Genomic DNA, 19,746 nt, shown 5'->3' on the forward strand with positions numbered 1-19,746 from the left:
GTATATTTGAGGCTCTAGGTGTCCCTCTTTATCATGAGGTCCTTAGAATAACCCTAGGAAGATAGTGGAGAGTGCTGGTAGACTTCCTGGAAGCCAGAGGACCATGCTTCTCATCACCAGCCATGAATCATGGTGACATCACATACCCTGGGTATGACGCACACAGAAGGCACACTGTCACCCCTCCGGTGCTCTTCCCAAAAAGCTTTAGTCAGGGCCAACTTATGAAACCATCTCCACAGAGAATCACTGCTGGGGGATGGCATGGGGGTCAGGCTCACAAATGACTGAAGGACAACCACTGGAGAATCAACAGAGGCGTGAAGCTAAAGGCTCTGCTACAGAAAGGGCACAGTGAGAGGGAAGGACAGAAAGCCAACAGAACCAAGCCCCAAAGCAATTCTCATGAGCCTGTAGCTTAGCAGACAGAGCTTTCCTGAGCCAGAGGATGTGGGGTACATGCCTATAATCCCCAGAATTAGGATGCTGAGGCAGGAGACTTGTGAGTTTGAGGCCAGCCTCAACTACACAATGAGACCTTGTCTCAACCAGCTAAAACAAACAAACCAAAAAGTTAATTTATTTTTATAGCAGTTAACATTAAGGGCCGGATAGCTCAGGAGTTAAGAACACTTACTGCTGTTGCAGAGTTCGGTTTGCAGAACCCATGGGGTAGCCCACAACCACTTGTAACTCCAGCTCCAGGGATCCAACACGTCTGGATGCACATACATACACTCATGTGCACATACAAACACGTGGGAGCACACATGCATATACAACTTTAAAAAATGTTAACACTGGGGCTGGAGAGATGGCTCAGAAATTAAGAGCACTGGCTGCCTTTTTAAAGGTCCTGAGTTCAATTCCCAGAAACCTCATGATGGCTCACAACTATCTGTAATGGAATCCAATGCCCTTTTCTTGTGAGTCTGAAGACAGCTACGGTAAACTCATATACATAAAATTTTAAAAATGCTAACATAAGCATCTAGGAGTAAGTATACTTGAGAACTCTGGAACTAGTTTTACAACTCTTTGCTAAAAATGAGCAGTTTTGTGTGTGTGTGTGTGTGTGTGTGTGTGTGTGTGTGTGTACATGTGTATCAAGGTTCCTGTGCCCTGTGTGTGCACTGAGGAGTCCAAAGGAGGATGTCTGGTGTCTGTCTTTGTTGCTGTCTTATTTCCTTAACATGGGAGCTCCTCATGGCTACTGTTGTCAGCTGGTTTAAACTTCCAGTGCCCTCCTGTCTCTGTCCCCAGCTCCTATCCCATGCTGGGGTTACAGGCAGCCATGCCTGGCTTTTATTTATTTGTTTTGTTGTTGTTTTGAGACAGGGTGTCTCTATTATGTAGCCCTCACTGTCCAGGAACTCAGTGTATAGATGGCCTTGAACTCACAGAGATCCATCTGATTCTGCCTCCCAAGTGCTGCGATTAGATGTGCGCACCACCATGCTCAGCTGCCATACCTAGTTTGTTGTTGTTGTTTGTGTGTTTTTAAAGATTTTATTTATTTAATGTATGTAAGTACACTGTAGCTTCAGTCATACCAGAAGAGGGCATCAGATCAATTACAGATGGTTGTGAGCCACCATGTGGTCGCTGGGAACTGAACTCAGGACCTCTGGAAGAGCAGTCAGTGCTCTTAACCACTGAGCCATCTCTCCAGCCCCCATAACTAGTTTTGATATGGGTTCTAGGGATTCAAATTCAGTTCCTCATTCTTAGTGGGTATAAATGCTTGTACCCACTAGACCAGTCTATAAATGCTTGTACTCTAGAAGAACCAGGAGATGAGTCAGCAGGTAAAGGCGCTTGCCACCAAACCTGAGGACCCGAGTTCCATTCTTGGGACTCCCATAATGGAAGGAGAAAACATTTCTGCAAGCTGTTCTATGACCTCCAAATATACTGGCATACACACGAATGAATGAATGAATGTTAAGAACTGTTAAAAACAAGCAATCCTGGCGGGGCATTGGTGGCCCACGCCTTTAATCCCAGCACTTGGGAGGCAGAGGCAGGCGGATTTCTGAGTTCGAGGCCATCCTGGTCTACAGAGTGAGTTCCAGGACAGCCGGAACTACACAGAGAAACCCTGTCTCAAAAAAACCAAGCAATCCTGAGAAGAACTATTTCAATACCCATTACAGAAGGAAATGGAGGTTCAGAAATATGAGGACAGCTGTCCAAAGCCAGGGGGTGGTGTCGGTGGTGGTGGTGGGGTGGTAATGTGGGGTGTGGGAGTGTGTGTGCTGGGAGGTAGTGCCGGCTTCATCCCATCACTCAGAAGACAAAGGCACAGGATCAAAAGCTTAAGTCCATCCTTAGCTACATGTTAAGTTATGTTTAAAAAGTATTTGACTTTGTTTACTTGGGTGGGTCATGTGTGACTTGGTGTGCATGTGGAAGTCAGAAGACATTTATCAAGTTGGTCTTCTCATGGGCTCTAAGTCATCTCAATGGCCCCTATATTGAGTTCTCAATCAGCTTAGGCTACTTGAGATCTGTATTTAAAAAAAAAAAATCAGCTGGGTGGTGGTGGCCCTCGCCTTTAATCCCAGCACTTGGGAGGCAGAGACAGTGAATTTCTGAGTTCGAGGCCAGCCTGGTCTACAGAGTGAGTTCCAAGACAGCCAGGGCTACACAGAGAAACCCTGTCTCGAAAAACAAAAACAAAACAAAACAAAACAAAACAAAAAAAAAATCCAGAATAAAATCAACCTGTCTAAAGCCAGGAAGCCAGGAAGCATTGGTGCACAACCTTGTCTTGGTCGCTGTTTTATTGCTGTGAAGAGACACCATGACCAAGGCAACTTATAAAAGAAAGCATTTACTTGGGGAGCTTGCTTACAGTTTCACAGGGTGAGTCCATGACCATCATGACAGGAGCATGGCAGCGGACAGGTAGGCATGGTGTTGGAGCAGTAGCTGAGAGTTCACATCTGACTCAAAAGTAGGAGTCAGAGGGACAAAGTCTGACATGGACTTTTGAACCCACATCTAGGAACACACATCCTCCAACAGGGCCACGCTTTCCTAAACAGCCCACCAACTGGGGACCAAGCAGTCAAATATATGAGCTGATAGGTGGGGGCCATCCTCGTTCAAACCACCGCAGCTCCAAAGAGTGCAGAAGGTGAGGAGCTCTGCACTCACCACTGTGCTGTGGCGCCTCCGGCTGCAGCAGAGTCTACATGCACTGGCCCCTTGTCTGTGTCCCATCTTCCCTGTTGATAGATGTATGGGGCCACATGGCCACAGCAGTTGATGTTCCTGCACACATCCCCCACTCTCCATACCCACATTTAGACTTCTTGAGACTACTAAGAAAGAAGACAACCTGGCTCTGAACCTGAGGACTTCTGTCGAATGAAATGTCTGAGAAATCCTCACACCCACCAGTAGCATCAGATAGCCTCCATGTTGCCCATTGCCATAGAGTCTTCCCATTCTCATTCTCAGTGTGGTGGTAGTCACTCTTCCTACAAAAAAAAAAAAAAAAAAATCTGGGGGTGGTGGAATGGCTACACAGAGAGTAGAAGACCAACCTGGGCTGTGTGAGATCTGAGAGAGAGAGAGAGAGAGAGAGAGAGAGAGAGAGAGACAGACAGACAGACAGACAGAGACAGAGACAGACAGAGACCAAAGGAGACAGAGACAGAGAGACAGAGACAGAGAGAGCCAGCAAGCAAGCCTGAGTTTGAACCCCTATACCTTATAATAGAAGAGAACTGACTTCCACAAATTGTTCCTTGACTTAAACACACACACACACACAATTTGTGTGTCATATAAAATAAATGTAATTTATAAAATAAACTTGCAGACAGGTATACTTCTGAGTTCTTCCCAGCACTCAGAAGACAGAGGCGGGAGAATCAGGCCAGGGTTACTCTCAGCTGCATAGAAAGTTTAAGGTCAGCCCAGGCTACAGGAGACTGCCTCAGAAATTAAACTAAAATAAAGCTAAATACAAATAAACTCTCTCTGCTCTTTTAGACAGCATCTTACTATGTAGCCCTCCCTACCTAGCCTGTAACTCATATTATGGAGCCCAGGCTGGTCTTGAACTCACAGAGATCCCACCTGCTTCTGCCTTCAGTCTTGGGCTTAACTGTGAACACCACCATGTCTAGTATCCAAGTGCTTTCTTTCCCTCAGTAATTTCCTGGAAACCCTGATGCCTATGAGACTAAGAGATATAGGATGTTCTAGAAAAATGCCAGTCACAGGTCATGACCCAGTCCCTGTGTGTCCCTCCAGTCTCCCTGTGTCTCCTCCCTCTCTCCCTCCCTCCCTCCCTCCCTCCTTCCCTCCCTTCCTCCTTCTCCCTCTCCCTCTCCCTCCCCACCCCCTCTCAATAAACCTCTTACATGTGGAACTGCCTTGGCCTAGTGTGCTGTGTCTAGATGTCCAGACGCGAGCCGCTATTCTAACACATCACTGGCCCCTCCCTCACCCCATCCCACTTCCATCCATCCTGATGTCTATTCTATTTCCCCTTCTGAGTGAGATTAAAGCATGCCCCCGTGAGCCCTTCTTGTTACTTAGCTTCTTTGGGTCTCTGGATTGTAGCATGGTTATCCTGTAATTTATGGCTAATGTCCACTTACAAGTGAGTACATTCCATGTTTGTCTGAGTCTGGGTTACCTCAGGATGATATTCTCAAGTTCCATCCATTTGCCTGAAAATTTCATGATGTCATTGTTTTTAATAGCTATGCTGAAATATTCCATTGTGTAAATGTACCACATTTTCTTTATCCTTACTTCGGTTGAGGGACATCTGTGTTGTTTCCAGTCTCTAGGAATAAAGCTGCTATGAACATAGTTGAGTCCTCATGGTATGGTGAAGCATCTTTTGGGTATATGCCCAGGAGTGGTATAGCTGGGTCTTGAGGTAGAACTATCCCCAGTTTTCTAAGAAACTGCCAAATTGACTTCCAATGTGACTGTATATATATGCATAAGTATACATATGTATTATGTATAAGTTTATTGATGGTGGCATCAATGGAGGAATGTTCCCCTGGCTTCACATCCTCACCAGCATGAGCTGTCACCTAAGTTTTTGATCTTAGCCATTCTGACAGGTGTAAGATGGAATCTCAAAGCCGTTTTGATTTGCATTTCCCTGATGACTAAGGATTTGAACATTTCTTTAAGAGAGAACTGGTGTAGTGGAGTTTAATCACTCCCACCAACACATGAAGGTACCGAAATTTGTGGGGAAGTGTTTTAGGGAGTCCCCTCACACTTAGGGGAAACACTGGTTTTACCTTTCCTTCTTTCCTATTTATTTATTTAATATTTAATATTTATTTATTTGTTTAACTATTTGAGACAGGGTTTCTCCGTGTAGCCCTCGCTGTCTTGGAATTGCTTTGTAGATCAGACTGATCTTGAACTCAGAAATCTTCCTGCCTCTGACTCCCTAGTGCTGGGATTAAAGGCGTTCATCACCACTGCCTGGCTTATTTAAACAAAATTTTAATTTAAAAAAAAATTTTTTTTTTTTGAGTCATGTAGCCCAGGCTAGCCTGGAACTCTCTATGTAGTCCATGCTGACCTGAACTCCTGATGCTCCTGACTCCACCTCCTGAGTGCTGGCATCACAGCTGTATATCAGCAAACTTGAAAAATCTCAAGCTTCTTCTAGGAGTGGGAAACTGAGGCACAGTAGCTGCTGTGGGCTGTGGTTAGGTCGTCAGGGACCAGGATGGGACCAGCGATGAGCTCCAGGATCAGGACGCCAAGGGAGGCCACAGAGCACTGCCCCTGGGGTACCCCGGCTCCCCACCTACCGCCCCCTCAGCCGTGCCAGCGCTCTGACTTCAGAGCTAGCAGGGATTCTATAAATGGCCAAGCAGCAGCCCAAGCAGCAGCGGACCGACCGACCCACCCGGAGCCCCGCAAGTGAGTCAGCGCTGACGTCAGCCGCTCCGCGCCTGGGCTCAGTGCCCTGGCCGCCAGGGGTACCGGACCTTGCTGGAGCAATCGCAGCTCTCTAGATGGGAGAAGCCTTTGGTTATAAATTAGTTCAAATTTTACTCTACTTCCTTCAGGCTGTGTGACCTGTACAGCCGTCTACTTCTCTGTTTCTCCTGCAGGACCCTCCTTAGAGGGCTGTTGGGAGGCATGGGTTGCTATCTTATTGATGCTATTTGATCCTTAGCCTACTGGTTCTGTCTATGTTAGCTCTGTCTCTGTCTCTGCCTGTATCTATTTCTGTCTCTGTCCCTCCTTTCCTACTCCCTCTCTCCCTCTCTTCCTCCTGTCCAGACTCTCACTACATAGCCCTGTCAGGCCTGGATCACACTATGTAGACCAGGCTGGCTGGCCTCAGACTCAGAGATCCACCCGACTCTGAATCCTGAGTGCTGCGATTACAGTTGTATGCCCCCATGACCAACCATTTCTCTTTCATTTATTTTTTGTTCTCTCTCTCTTTAACCTTATTAATTTTTTTGAGATAGGATCTCTCTTATGTAGCCTCTCAAACTCAGTATGTAAGTTAAACATGGCCTTGAATCTCTGATCCTTGTGCTGCTGCCTCCCAATGGCTGTGATTAGAGATGTGCTCTGCTGGGCCTGGCCCAAGCCAGGCTGGGGATGGGATCCAAGTATTTTATTTTGGGACAGATTTTTATGCATGACTGGCAAGCACTGTACCAACTGAACCAAATCTTTGAAACTTCATTTTATTTTGTTTGTTTGTTTTCTGAGACTGGTCTCATGTCACATAGCTCAGGTTGGGTCAGAATCATTATACAGTAGAGGAGGACCTTGAACTCTTGACCTCCCTGCTTGCATCTCCCAAATGATAGATTGCAGGCACATATCACCAGCTGTCAAATGACAAATGCTGGGTATCCATCCATCCATTCTCAAAGTTCATTTGACAATGCCTGTACAATTTCTGTTTGTCAACTTATACTAGCTCTGTATACTTATATAATAATAATAATAAATAAATTTTTAAAAAAAGATAAAAAAAAAGAAATTCTGCTGTGACACTGACAAAACTATGTGACATTCCTATGGAAAGGGGTTCCACGCCTCTGCCTGTGCCTTCATTCCTCCATCTGTAAAGTGCCCATGATAGGGGGCTGGAGAGATGGCTCAGCAGTTAAGAACACTGACTGCTCTTCAAGAGGTCTTGAGTTCGATTCCCAACAACCACATGGTGGCTCACAACCATCTGTAATGGGATCTGATGCCCTCTTTGGGTATGTCTGAAGACAGCGACAGTGTACTCACATATTATATATATAATATAATATATATATGTACTCACATATAGTATGTATATGTATTCATAAATTATATATGTATGGTGCCCATGATAACAGCATTGGCTGTAGAGGTGCAGTGAGTATCGAGTTGCTATATGGTCACAGTTTGGACAGGCCTTGACAGAAAAGCTATTGGCAAAGTTAGGTTAGGTAATGCATGCCTGTAATCCCAGCTATATAAAAGGTGAAAAGAGGCAGATTCCAAATTCAAGTCCAGCCTTGGAATTTAGTGAGACTGTGTCTCAAGCAAGGTTTTCTTTTTTCTGTGTCTCTGTCTGTGTGCACAGGCCAGGACAGGGCATCGGATCACCTGAAGCTGTAGTCACAGGAGACTGTGAGCCATCTGATACGGGAGCCAGGAACTGAGTTCAAGTTCTCCACAAGAACAATGTGTGCTCTTAGCCACTGAGCCATCTCCCAAGCCTGAGAAGTTTTGTATGTTTGTTTGTTTAATATTCTATATGGCATGAAAGTAGAGATGGGACTGATTGGGAAGAGGAAGGCAATCTAGTATAAAAGGGGGAGCAGGAAGAATAGTGGGGGGGGGTGTATGACAGTGTGCCTGGGCACAGTTGTCCAGGATGACTATGCCAGGGCTGGGTCATCCTTAGCTAGACTGCAAGTTTGATACTAGCCTGAGCCACATAAGACATTGTCTCACTCGCTGCCCAGAAAAGTTAGAATGAACATTTGTATTTCACTGTGTGTGTGTGTGTGTGTGTGTGTGTGTGTGTGTGTGTGTGTATGTGTGTGTGTATGTATGTGTGTGTGTATGTGTGTGTGCACGCGTGTGCACACTCAGACATATCCCACCTTGCGTGTGGAGGTCAGAGAACAACTTTCAGATTTCTCCTTCCATCATGGAGGCCCCAGGAATCAAACTCAGATAGTCAGGCTTGGTGGCAAGTTTCTTCACCTGCTAGTCCACCTCATCAGCTCCTCTGTTCTCGGTTTGTTCAGCATCCGGAAGCATCTTCAGCCTGCATGGTTCTCTTGTGATGGTGGACAGTTAGCTGTTCTTGAAGATTTTCACATGCTGGGTAAGGGCTTGTCACCGAGGCTTTACCACAGGCCTGTTTCTCCAACCCATACCAAAATAAAATTTTATTATTATTATTTACTATTGTTGTTGTTGTTGTTGTTGTTTTTCAGAGACAGGATTTCTCTGTGTAGCTCTGGCTGTCCTGGAACTCACTCTGTAGACCAGGCTGGCCTAACTATTGTTGTTTTGAGACAGAGTCTAACTATGCAGCCTTGGCTGGTCTGGAACTCCCTGTGATAGACCTGCCTCTGCCTCCTGAGTGCTGGGATTAATGGTGTGGACCTCCATGCCTTTCCAGGTGTGCCCTTTATATGTGGCCAGCAAATTGCAGGTTCTTAAAGTGTCGTTAATGCATAGAAGATTGATGTTATCTACGTGTCACTATCCTGTCCTTGACATGATGTGGGTGGAGCATCCGACTCCATGGTCCAGAGGAGAGCTGTCTAGATAGGAATACTTACAGGTGTCCAACCAGACCAGCCTGATTTGGATAGAGATAGGGGAGTGGTCATGGCCCAAGACCTGTTAACCTGGCCCCAGGGGCTCAGGTGGCCAGTAAATGGATATTGGGAATAAATCCAGGATATTTCTTTGTTTGTTTTTTCATTTCAAATAATCCAGACTGGTCTTGAACTCAGCATGTAGCCAAGGATGATCGTGTACTTCTGAACATCCTGCCTGGATCTCCTGGGTATTGGAATTACACACAAGAATTACCAGGCTTGGTTTATGTGGGCCTGGGGAGTGAGCCCAGGGCTTTGTGCATGCAAATGCTCTGCTGGTAGATCCATGTCCTAGCCTCACCTTTAAAATGTCTCATTACAGTTGTGTATGCTTGTGTGTTTGTGTGTGTGTATGTGTGTATGTATATGTATATGTGTGTGTGTTTGTTTGTGTGTGTATATGTAACAGAGGTCAGAGGAAAACTTGAAGGAGCTTGCTCTCTCATTCTATTGAGTCCTGGAGTTCAAACTCTAGACATTAAACTTGTTGGTAAGCACCTTAGCCCAGCCTCCCCTACCCATTTTAAACTACTGTGTGTGTGTGTGTGTGTGTGTGTGTGTGTGTGTGAGAGAGAGAGAGAGAGAGAGAGAGAGAGAGAGAGAGAGAGAAAGAGAGAGTCACTCTCAAGCCCAGGCTGTGCTGGAATTCTATGTAGCCCAGGCTGGCCCCAAACTCTCAAGTGTCCTTTTGCTTCAAGTTCTCAAGTGCTGGGATTGCAGGCATGGGTCATCTCATGAGCTGAGATCTAGGTTCTTTTCGGCTCCAAGTCCTTATGAGTGACCGGAGAGGACAGAACTGGCTACTGGATTCCTCAAAGAAATAAAGCTTTGCTGAGGCTCTCCTTTGTGCCAGTCTTCATACTGGGCCCCCTGGAGGTGACATTTCCCCCCCTCCCCGACCTTTACTGCACCCTTGTGAGGCAAGCACTGTTGTTGGCCCTTCTAGAGATTTGGCAATAGAGACCCATAGAGGGGAAGGTTATGTGTAGAGGGTTGGTGGTCAGTCAGATCATCTTACTACACTAGGGGCTTGGGTGGGGGTGCATCGGTTCTGTCTTGGGAGTCTTAGAGATAGGAGAGTTGGCATGGGGAAAAAGGTGGAAGAGGGGGCGCTGTATGAGAACCCCCCCCCAGAATAAGGCATTCAGCCCCCTAGGTGGAAACAATGACACAGTCAGCTCCCAATACCAAGGCTCTGACATCAGGAGGTGGGGGTGGCCAGAGTATGTGTGGGGTGCCACGCCCCTTGGCAAGCCCCCGTGGCCAATGGGACAGGCTTGGAAGAGCCCGGGGCTGGCTTCTGGAGCTTCAAAAACGTGTGAGGAGGGAAGAGGGTGCAGAAGGAGACTCAGCTGCCCGGTGCGCTTGTCAGTGTTACCGGTACCTCCACTCTGCCAGAGCCCCTGGCCAGCATGTCTTCTGCACATTTTAACCGAGGTCCCGCCTACGGCCTGTCTGCTGAAGTAAAGAACAAGGTAAGGCTGGAAGGACTGACAGACACCCCACTGGGACAGAGCCCTGTTCCCTGAACCCCCTCCTACCTGTGTCACGTGTCCTAAGACCTGAGAAGATTACGGGTAGGGGCTGTTTTTCTGTCCTTGCAACATCCCAGAGCCCTCAGTTACTTGAGAGGTGAAGTGAGGGGACCCCACGATCTATAAATAGAAGTAATAAGAGTGCTGCAAAGCTTCCCCACCTGCAGAGTCCTTGGTCAATCTTCTTGTTCCTGGGAGGGACCTAAGGGGAAAGGACAGATTCCCTACCTTTAAAAAAAATCAACTCAGTCTGCAGAGCTAAAAGATATTGAGAGACAGCATCCTCCTGCCATGGATGGGTAAAATGAGGCTTAGAAAGGAGAAACAAGGAGCTAGGGCGCCAGGTAAGGCAAGTGCAGAGCCAAACCATCTCCACCACGGGATGGGCAAGCTTCTCAGCACAGGGGACTGCGAGGAGGGGGAGAGGCAGTCCCATTTGACAGAAGGTAATACTGAGTCACGTTCTTTCCAGGGTCCCACAGCAGAAGCTGTGGGGAGCGAGGAGCAGGGATTGGGACCTGGATCCGGTTAGGGTATCCTAGGGGCTGGAGTTCAGGGAGTGTGGGGGGCGGGTGCTCTGCCGGAGACTGATGACAGCGCCGCCCCCTCCCCCCAGCGCCGGCCCCAGAGTCGCAGAGGAGCCGCCGCGCCTTATAAGGCGGCCTTGGGCAGCCCGGGCCCGCGCTATATAAGGGCCGGTTTGCTTTATAAAGCCGGGCTGGTGAGGAGGGGGGCGGCAGGGCTGGGGCCAGGTAAGGGGCTGCATCCCTCCTCTCCCCATGCAGAAGAAGTGAAGCATCCCTCTATTTCACCGCCACCAGGGGCTGGGAGGCTAGCATGCAGGAGGATTGCAGAAAGAACGTAAAGCAGCCTTGGAGACTGGAGACAGGAGACAGGAGAGCAAGCCAGGAAGGAGATAAGAGCTAAGAGGTTGAGAAGGGAGTGTGCGGAATCTCACCCCTACCCGGGAAGATAGGATCGGAGTGGAAGCTAAAAAAAAAAAAAAAATCCATGAGCTCCACAGCTGTACGGACAGGACAGGTCTTCAGAGATGGGACCCCCGAGAATGAGTTAAAGATAATGTAGAGAGTTGGAGAACAACCAGAGGACCCAAGTGGGGCTGAAGACAGACCTAAAGAAACAGACAGGCAAGGGTTAGGAGGGGACAAGATACTCTCATTTCTAACAAGAGATTGTATGCATGATGATTTGGAACATCACGGAGACAGCTGTACGAGCAAGAGAGCAGTGGGTTCTTCTTAGGTCCCTCCCCACCCCCAGTTTAAGGCATTTCTCCTTCCAACAGGAGAGTGGAGAGGGCTGGGTCAGGGGAAGCTAAGCCCCAAGTTTGGCTTGGAGGGGAAACCAAGGAGCCAAGCGCCGCCCCACCCCCACCCCCACCCCCCAGCTTCAAGGATCTGGCTTTCCAGCCCCCTCTTGCCTATTCATTGGTGCCAAACCTCAGAATGCCCGGAATGGCCCCCTGGGCAGGTGCCACCTCAACCCTGGCCCTCAGCCGCCTCCAGCCCCCCTCCCTACTGTGGACACTAAGACAGGATTGCCTTAGTTGGCATGAGGTAGGAGATCCGGCCTATCCGGGCTGGCCTGGGCTCCCGGAAAGCCAAAGCCACTCTCTATTGCCTGGGTCCTCATCACCTGCTCTGCATGTCTGTCTCCTCCTCAGTTGGCTCAGAAATACGACCATCAGCGCGAGCAGGAGCTGAGGGAGTGGATTGAGGGGGTGACAGGCCGGCGCATCGGGAACAACTTCATGGATGGCCTCAAAGACGGGATCATTCTTTGCGAGTGAGTGAGGTTCTTAGGGTGAAGGCCCTGCTCCTAGCCCAGCAGCCCCTCAATGTCCCCTGTTGATCCCAAGCCTGGAGCTGGAGTTAGACACTGATATTTGATGCCACTCCCATTCCTTGAAAGGCGAAAGAGACTCACCTTGTGCCAGTTTCACAGGCAGAGATGACAAGAGTCAGTCAGGTAACACCAAAGCCGAGGTATTCTGAGGGCATTACTCAGCTCGCTCGCTCTCCAGGGCAGGCCTGTCCATGGATTCCAGCATCATAGCTAAATGGCAGTGGGTAATAGTGCTGTTTATCACCAGTTTAAATGGCATTAAGGTGGTGTCACAGGAATTGATGTAGACCGTGGCTTCCCAGTGCCCTCATCACTGGGGAAGATGAAAATCCTCACCGTGGCCCGCTATACCCCTGTGACCTCAGCGCTGGCAAAGCTGAGGTAGGGTTCAGAATTCTAGTTCAGCATTCTAGGCTGCATAACAAGACCCTGTCTTCTCAAATGAGGAAGGCTGGGGTGGGGAAGGTGGAGTGCTCCCCTAGTATGCAGGGGCACTGGGTTCATCTCTTGCATAGTATAAAGCCAGGTATGGTGGTGCAGGCCTGTAACCCCAGGGCACATTAGAGGTGGAGGTAGGAAAATCAGAAATTCGATGTCACCCTGTCTCTACCTGAGTGTGAGACCATAGGCCACAGGAAAGCCTGCCTTGCAAAACAACACAGCATGACACCAACACTAGACCTGGGGAGATGGCTCAGTCAGGAAGGCGCTTGCTGTGGTCTTGGACTTGGATGCTAAAACAGAAGGCAAGGGAGAGGTGGCTTAGCACTTGCTCCATGATCAGAAGAACAGAGTTGGGGGTCCCAACATCCATGTAGTGAGTGAAACATCTCTGCAAATGCTGGCAACCCTGGCCCGGAGGGTTGGGGGGACAGGGAGAACATTGGGGCCTGATGGCTTCCAGTCCAGCTGAGAAAAAGTGAGCCCCAGGTTCAGGGAGAGACTCTGCCTCAAAAGAATGAGAAGAAAGCAATAGAGGAGGACACCTAATATCATTTTGTGGCCTCTACATATATGTGAACAGAGGTACACACATGTATACACATGCACACACATACACATTTTATCATATCTATTTACTTGTGCGCAACTGGGTCTCACCTGCCCCGCTCCCCACTTCTCTTTGTTAGATTTATCAACAAGCTCCAGCCAGGTTCTGTGAAGAAGGTCAATGAGTCAACCCAGAACTGGCACCAGGTAAGTTCAGATACAACGTACTTGTTTGTTTTCTATTTTAGTAATGAGGATTGAACCCAGAGCCGTGAGTGTGTGCTAGGCTGGAGCTCCATGGGCTAGCCATGCCTCAGCCCTCTCTGGGGGACTCTAGGCAGGGTCTCTACCTTAGAGCCATGCTCAACTCCAGATTTCCATTGTTGGTTTTGTCAAAGCCCCTCTCACTGTCAGAGGACTACTCTGGTCCTGGTCCTCTCCTACTTGTTTGAGACAAAGTCTCCAACTCTTCATTGTTTCCTCTGGGACCAGGCTGGCAGTGTCCTGAACCGAGGATTCTGTCCCTGCTTCTGGTCCTGCCTATAGAGGTCCTAGGATTTCTCACCTTCATGCCATGTATCAGGCTTTTACTTAGTGTCTGGAGATTCGAAATTGATCCTGACACTTATACAGAAAGTGTTTGCTTGTTTGCTTTGTTTGTATTTTTTACCAAAATCACCTTCATAACTCCTACTTTTTATTCTGAGACAATGTCTCATTAAGTTGCCCAGACAGCCCTTGAATTTGCAATTCAGCCTCCTCAGGGATAAGATGACAGACCTGTGCTACTAAGCCTCCTTATTAACCTATTTTTTAAAGATTCCTTTTTATGTATTTATTAGTGTGTGTGTGTGTGTGTGTGTGTGTGTGTGTGTGTGTAAGCTTGTGTGGATAAGTGCCCCACAGAGGCCCAGAAGAAGCATTGAATACCGGGAGCTGGAGCTACAGGAGTTTCAGTCAATCCCTGATCCCCTAGCCCCTTGGCCCTCCACCCTCCCATCTCTGACATGGTCTCTTCCCCTACAGCTGGAGAACATAGGTAATTTCATCAAAGCCATTACCAAGTATGGGGTGAAACCTCACGACATCTTTGAGGCCAACGACCTGTTTGAAAACACCAACCATACACAAGTTCAATCCACTCTCCTGGCTCTGGCCAGCATGGTGAGTGTGGGCACAGAGTGGGCATGGGGCAGGGGCTGGGGCTGGGCTGAGGTCTGATATCCATAGGGACAGCTAGGCCCCGGAGCCTTACTAAGGTGAGTCACTGAGGAGGAGTGAGGCCTGCTGGACACTCATCTGTGGCTCATGTCCTTTCCTCTATTCAGGCCAAGACAAAAGGAAACAAAGTCAATGTGGGGGTCAAATATGCAGAGAAACAAGAGCGGAGATTTGAGCCTGAGAAGCTGAGAGAAGGCAGGAACATCATTGGACTACAGGTATGGCCTTTCTTCACATGGGCTGCTCTGGGATAAGGGGAAGGTAGCCCAGACCTTGGAGGCGTTGGGGCTCAGAATATTAGTACAGACTGGATGGCACACAGGACGGCATTGGTGCTTTCTATTTATTTAACTTGCTCTCTCTGCCCATAGTCCTAAGTAGTTCCTGATTTTACAGACTCTTAAGATATTTTATTTATTTTTACCTATATGAGTGCTTTGCCTGCATGCATATCGATGAACCACGTGTATACCTAGTACACACTGAGGCCAGAAATGGGCATTGATTCCCCTGGAATTGGAGTTATAGGCCATTGTTAGTTGCCACGGACCGGGATTTCTTGCGGGGTCCCTTATTCCCCGGGACGATGGGTTCTGGCCAGGTGGGCACGGGATTCGGCTTTGACAAACAGACTACACACAAGTGGTGTAAAATCTGAGTGTATTTCTTTAAAAATGACATGAGGCTTTTACAATCATTGCAAAAGAGAAATGAAAAATCTGGCAGCTCAACAGTTGAGGTACCTTACCTCTGAGGCTATCTGAAACATACTGGATCTAAAGCAGCAGCTATCTCCTCTGAACTGGTGTTATATCCCCGGGGCCCAAGTGCTCTGGCCCCGGGGGACTGCGAGAGATACATGAATCTGAGTCCTAACCCATCTAAGTTTTAGTGCTAGTCTTGCATGCAAGTCCAAGTCCTTCTTCTTCCAGTCCTAGTGCTAGACTGAAGTCACGTAGACAAGCGACCCTGACACACCAAGTCAGCAGGGTCTGGTAGCTAGGTGTGAAGCAGGAGGAAGAGGGGTGGAGCCCTCTCTGTTGAGGTATTCTTATGCTAATTCTCTGGTTCTTGCTGGAGGCAGGCAGAGGAGAATCTTGACCTAACACTTTCAGCTAATGTCTTAGAGTGAGAGAAACCTTTCAATTGCTCTCTAGTACTTAAAACATTAAACTAGGATAGTTGGAAACATTGGTGAAGGTCAGAAAGCAATGTCTGAATTTTCTCTTGCTAGCTGTAAGAAAATGGTATCTTGGTGAGTTCCTAGCACACTAGTACGAGGACATATCTGGGCCACCTCTGAGTTTGGGGTGCCAGGCGACAATGCGGAGGCAGGAGACTGACTTTCCTTGAAGTTTACGCCTCAGATACCGCCTTCACGCAAAGTGTGCGTGGCAGTTAGTAGCCACGTGGGAAAACAAACCCAGGTCTTCTGTAAGAGCAGCCAGTGCTCTTACACGCCAAGCCTTCTCCGGCCTTCAGATCCTTTTTCTTTCTTTCTTTCTTTCTTTCTTTCTTTCTTTCTTTCTTTCTTTCTTTCTTTCTTTCTTTCTTTCTTTCTTTTTTGGTTTTTCGAAGCTCTGGCTGTCCTGGAACTCACTCTGTAGACCAGGCTGGCCTCAAACTCAGAAATCCGCCTGCCTCTGCCTCCCAAGTGCTGGGATTATAGGCGTGCGCCACCGCTGCCACTGCCGCCGCCGCCAGCACCACCCAGCTTCTTTTTAAATTTTTTTAAAAATCATTTTTATATTTGCCCGCATGCGTGTACGTATGTGCAACATGGTGTGTGTAGTACCCACAGAGACAACAAGAGGCTGTTGTGCCCCCTGGGGATGGAGTTAAGGATTGCTGTGGGTCCTGGTAGTGGAACCTAGCCCCTCTGGAAGAGCAGTGTTGTTAAGCACTGAGTATCTCTCCATCCTTTATACAAGCAGAGAGACTAGTTTGCAGAAGGAGGCAGACTGCTCTTCTTCAGTGCTGGGGACTGAGTCTGGGCAAGGACACTGCCTTAGTCTCATCCCAGCCCCGTTCACTTTTCCTTCCTGTGTCTATGGACATGTCTCAAACATCAAGGTCAGAGGTCTCAGCCACTGTCCCTCCTCAGGAGCCATCCACTTTGCTTTGTTTTCATTTGTTTTGTTTTGAGACAGAGATTCTCTTTGTAGCCCTGGCTGTCCTGGAACTTGCTATGTAGACCAGGCTGGCCTCCATCTGCCTCTGCTTCCAGGTGCTGTGATCAAAGGTGTGTGCCTCCACATCTGGCCATCTGGCTTTTTGAGACAGAGTCTCTTGCTGGGTTTTCTAGTTTGCATTCTCTATTGTAATAAAACACTAACATCAGCTTGCAGATGGGCTTGCTCAATTTTCTTATATAACTCAGGATCCCAACCCACGGGGTTGGATCCTTGGCAAGCATTTGAGGCAGGGTCTCCTATAGCCCAGGTTGGCCTTGAATTCACTATTCAAAGCCAGCCTTGAACTTTTCTTTTGATCCTCCTGCCTCTACCTCCCAAGTAGTTTTTATCCCTACACAGGGTCTTGTTAAATTGCTCAGGCTGGTGCCTTTGCTGGAGGCAAGGCAGGCCTTCACCTTGCTATCCTCCTCCCTCGGGTTCCCCGTCTTGTAGCTGGGACTCCGGACCTGTGCTTGCAGCCCCAGCCTGATCTACCTTCCTTTCTCATTTATTTTATTGTTTGAGACAAGTTTTCACTGTGTGGTCCATGCTGGCCTGCAACTCATCATGTAGACCAGGCTCGTTTCAAACTCACTGACATTCACCTGCCTCTGTCTTCTCAGGTTCTCTCCTTTCACTATGTGGGTCCCATGAGTCCAACTCAGGTAATGAGGCTTGGAGGCAAGACCCTTTACCCACTGAGCCATCTGTCTCTCAGTGCCTGATCTCATCCTCTTGGGATTACAGCTAAGGGGATGTAGGCCACATGCTGAACCTAAAAGCCTGGTCATATAATATCTTTTCTGTTTTTGGCCTCCTGCTCTTGTGTCTTACAGGGACACCCTGTGATCCTTGTTGATTAATTAATCTCTTTCCTAGATGGGCACCAATAAGTTTGCCAGTCAGCAGGGCATGACGGCCTATGGCACCAGGCGTCACCTCTATGATCCCAAACTGGGTACAGATCAGCCCCTGGACCAGGCGACCATCAGCCTGCAGATGGGCACCAACAAGGGCGCCAGCCAGGTTAGTGTAGCCAGTGGGACTCTCGGTGAGATGTGGTGGGGGAGAGGAGCTGCTACCCCTGTGGCTTGACAGCTATTCCATCTTTTAGGCTGGCATGACTGCACCAGGCACCAAACGGCAGATCTTTGAGCCAGGTCTGGGCATGGAACACTGCGACACACTCAACGTCAGCTTGCAGATGGGCAGCAACAAGGGGGCCTCCCAGAGGGGCATGACCGTGTATGGGCTACCTCGCCAGGTGTACGATCCCAAGTACTGCCTGACCCCGGAATACCCAGAGCTGGGTGAGCCCACTCACAATCACCACCCGCACAACTACTACAACTCTGCCTAGGGCCCCCAAGGGGCTGGCTGCTGCTCTTGGCTGGACCCAGCTGGCCCAGCCAACCCCATCTCCTGCATGGCGTCCCCCTGGCACCTGTCTATAGGGTTACAGTTTGGGGAGATCAGGCTGAGGGGGGGCAATGGGAAAAAGGGGGCCCCTCATCCCTGGAGCTTTCGCAGGCCCAACATAGAATTGGGTGTCCCCAACAGTGACCAAAGGAAGCACTGAGTAAAGCTATTTCAGCTGCCCCCCTTTACTCCCTCACAAGTGAGTACCTCCCAGAACCAGAAACCCTTCAAGCGAAGCCCCCAGAACCCAGGCTTGGCCTGACCCCTGCCCTATTCCTGCAACGGGAGCAGAATGCATGCCTGGAAATGCAGTGGACACACGCAGTTTGGTTTTGCAGTGACTGGCGTTTGTGGATGTGACAGCAGCGTTTGTAACTTGAACACTTTCTTTTTCTATTTCACTGGAGCACAATAAATGGCTGTGACATCATCAGAGTCTTGGGGCCAGTTGTTTAGGAGCATGGTTTAGATAGCCTCCATCCTCCCACATATATGGGAGGTATACATACCTTCCTATACACAGTAGGGCCAGCGAGAGGTCGCAGAGCTAATAAAGGCACTTGACACCAAACTTATGAACTGAGTTCAACCCTTGAGACCCACATGGTCGAAAAGAATTGGTTTCTGCAATATCCCTTGATCTCCACACACAGGCCATGTGATACATACCCTTCCTTAAATAAATAGGTACTTAAAAATTAAACAGATATACCTACAGACCTTACACCACTACACAGGGCAAGCACATTGCAAATGCCACATACATTTAAACAAAATGATCAGGAGTGTCCTAGGAGTCCCAGATTGTGTGCAAGCGGTGTGCACTAGTACTACTGGGCAGGTGATGTACCTAATGTTGGCGGAGCAGTGAGTAGTTAACCTTGGGGCACAGCTTTCTCTATATGTCTGCCTTGTACAGAGCTGTCTCTCTTTCTTCTCCTTAAAACTGAATTCCATAGGCTGGTGAGATGTCACAACTGTAAAAGTGTGTTGTGTGTAATTAAGTTACACTCAACAAAGGTGTTTGCTGCCAAGTCTGACAACTTTGAGTTCGAACTGCAACTCCTACAGGATGAAGGACCAACTCCATTAAACTGCCCTGCCCTTCACCTCTTGCCACAGCATGCCTGCACCTACCCACACTTTAATTTTTTTGTCTTTTTGAGACAGGGTGTGTGTGTGATCCTGGTTGTCCTAGAACTTGTTCTTTTGACCAGGCTGGCCTTGAATTTATGAAGATCTACCTACTTCTGTCTCCCTAGTCCTGGGACTACCATCATCCAGCAATAAATGTCTTTGGGGAAAAACAAAAACAAAAAAAAACCAGAAAACAAAAACTGAGTCCCAGGGCTGGCCTAGGATCCTGAAAGTCGACAGGACTTTAACACCCCCTTGCTTCAGCAAGGACCCTGTGCTTTTGAAGAAGGCTCTAGATGTTCTGCCTGAAAACTCCCTGTCTGCTGGTCAGGGCTCCAGAGAATGCAGAAAGATGGAAGGGAACCCAGGCTCTCCTCCACCCCATCATTCCTGGGACAGAGGTTGAGGCTGTAACCCTGGGGGGATAACTGAAATTTTGTATACAGACACAAAGACTCTGGCCTCACAAACTGGACTGCAGGCATCTTGGTCCCCTTCGTTCTGGGAAGGCAGTGCTGAGGGCATAAGCCTAGCCTAGGCTTGGTCTGTCAGTCAGAT

The 19,746-nt window shown here is 48.5% G+C and overlaps 1 protein-coding gene and 1 long non-coding RNA gene across 2 annotated transcripts; one reads left to right on the forward strand and one right to left on the reverse strand.

Annotated features, from left to right (window-relative positions):
• Positions 1 to 8,197: 8,197 nt before the first annotated feature.
• LOC116073142 lies at positions 8,198 to 12,589 on the reverse strand. Its single transcript, XR_004111691.1, has 4 exons — positions 12,329 to 12,589; positions 10,388 to 10,501; positions 10,231 to 10,304; positions 8,198 to 8,374 (listed from the first exon to the last, which is right to left on the reverse strand). It is a non-coding gene; the product is annotated as an uncharacterized LOC116073142 (long non-coding RNA).
• On the forward strand, positions 9,930 to 18,486 carry Cnn1 (calponin 1). Its single transcript, XM_031344832.1, has 7 exons — positions 9,930 to 10,321; positions 12,066 to 12,187; positions 13,378 to 13,444; positions 14,264 to 14,401; positions 14,566 to 14,676; positions 17,512 to 17,658; positions 17,747 to 18,486. The coding sequence occupies exons 1-7, from the start codon at positions 10,259 to 10,261 to the stop codon at positions 17,990 to 17,992; spliced, it is 894 nt and encodes a 297-aa protein (XP_031200692.1). The 5' UTR covers positions 9,930 to 10,258; the 3' UTR covers positions 17,993 to 18,486.
• The last annotated feature ends 1,260 nt before the right edge of the window (positions 18,487 to 19,746 follow it).

The sequence above is a fragment of the Mastomys coucha genome, unplaced genomic scaffold, assembly GCF_008632895.1.
Source record: "Mastomys coucha isolate ucsf_1 unplaced genomic scaffold, UCSF_Mcou_1 pScaffold23, whole genome shotgun sequence".
Lineage (NCBI taxonomy): Eukaryota > Metazoa > Chordata > Mammalia > Rodentia > Muridae > Mastomys > Mastomys coucha.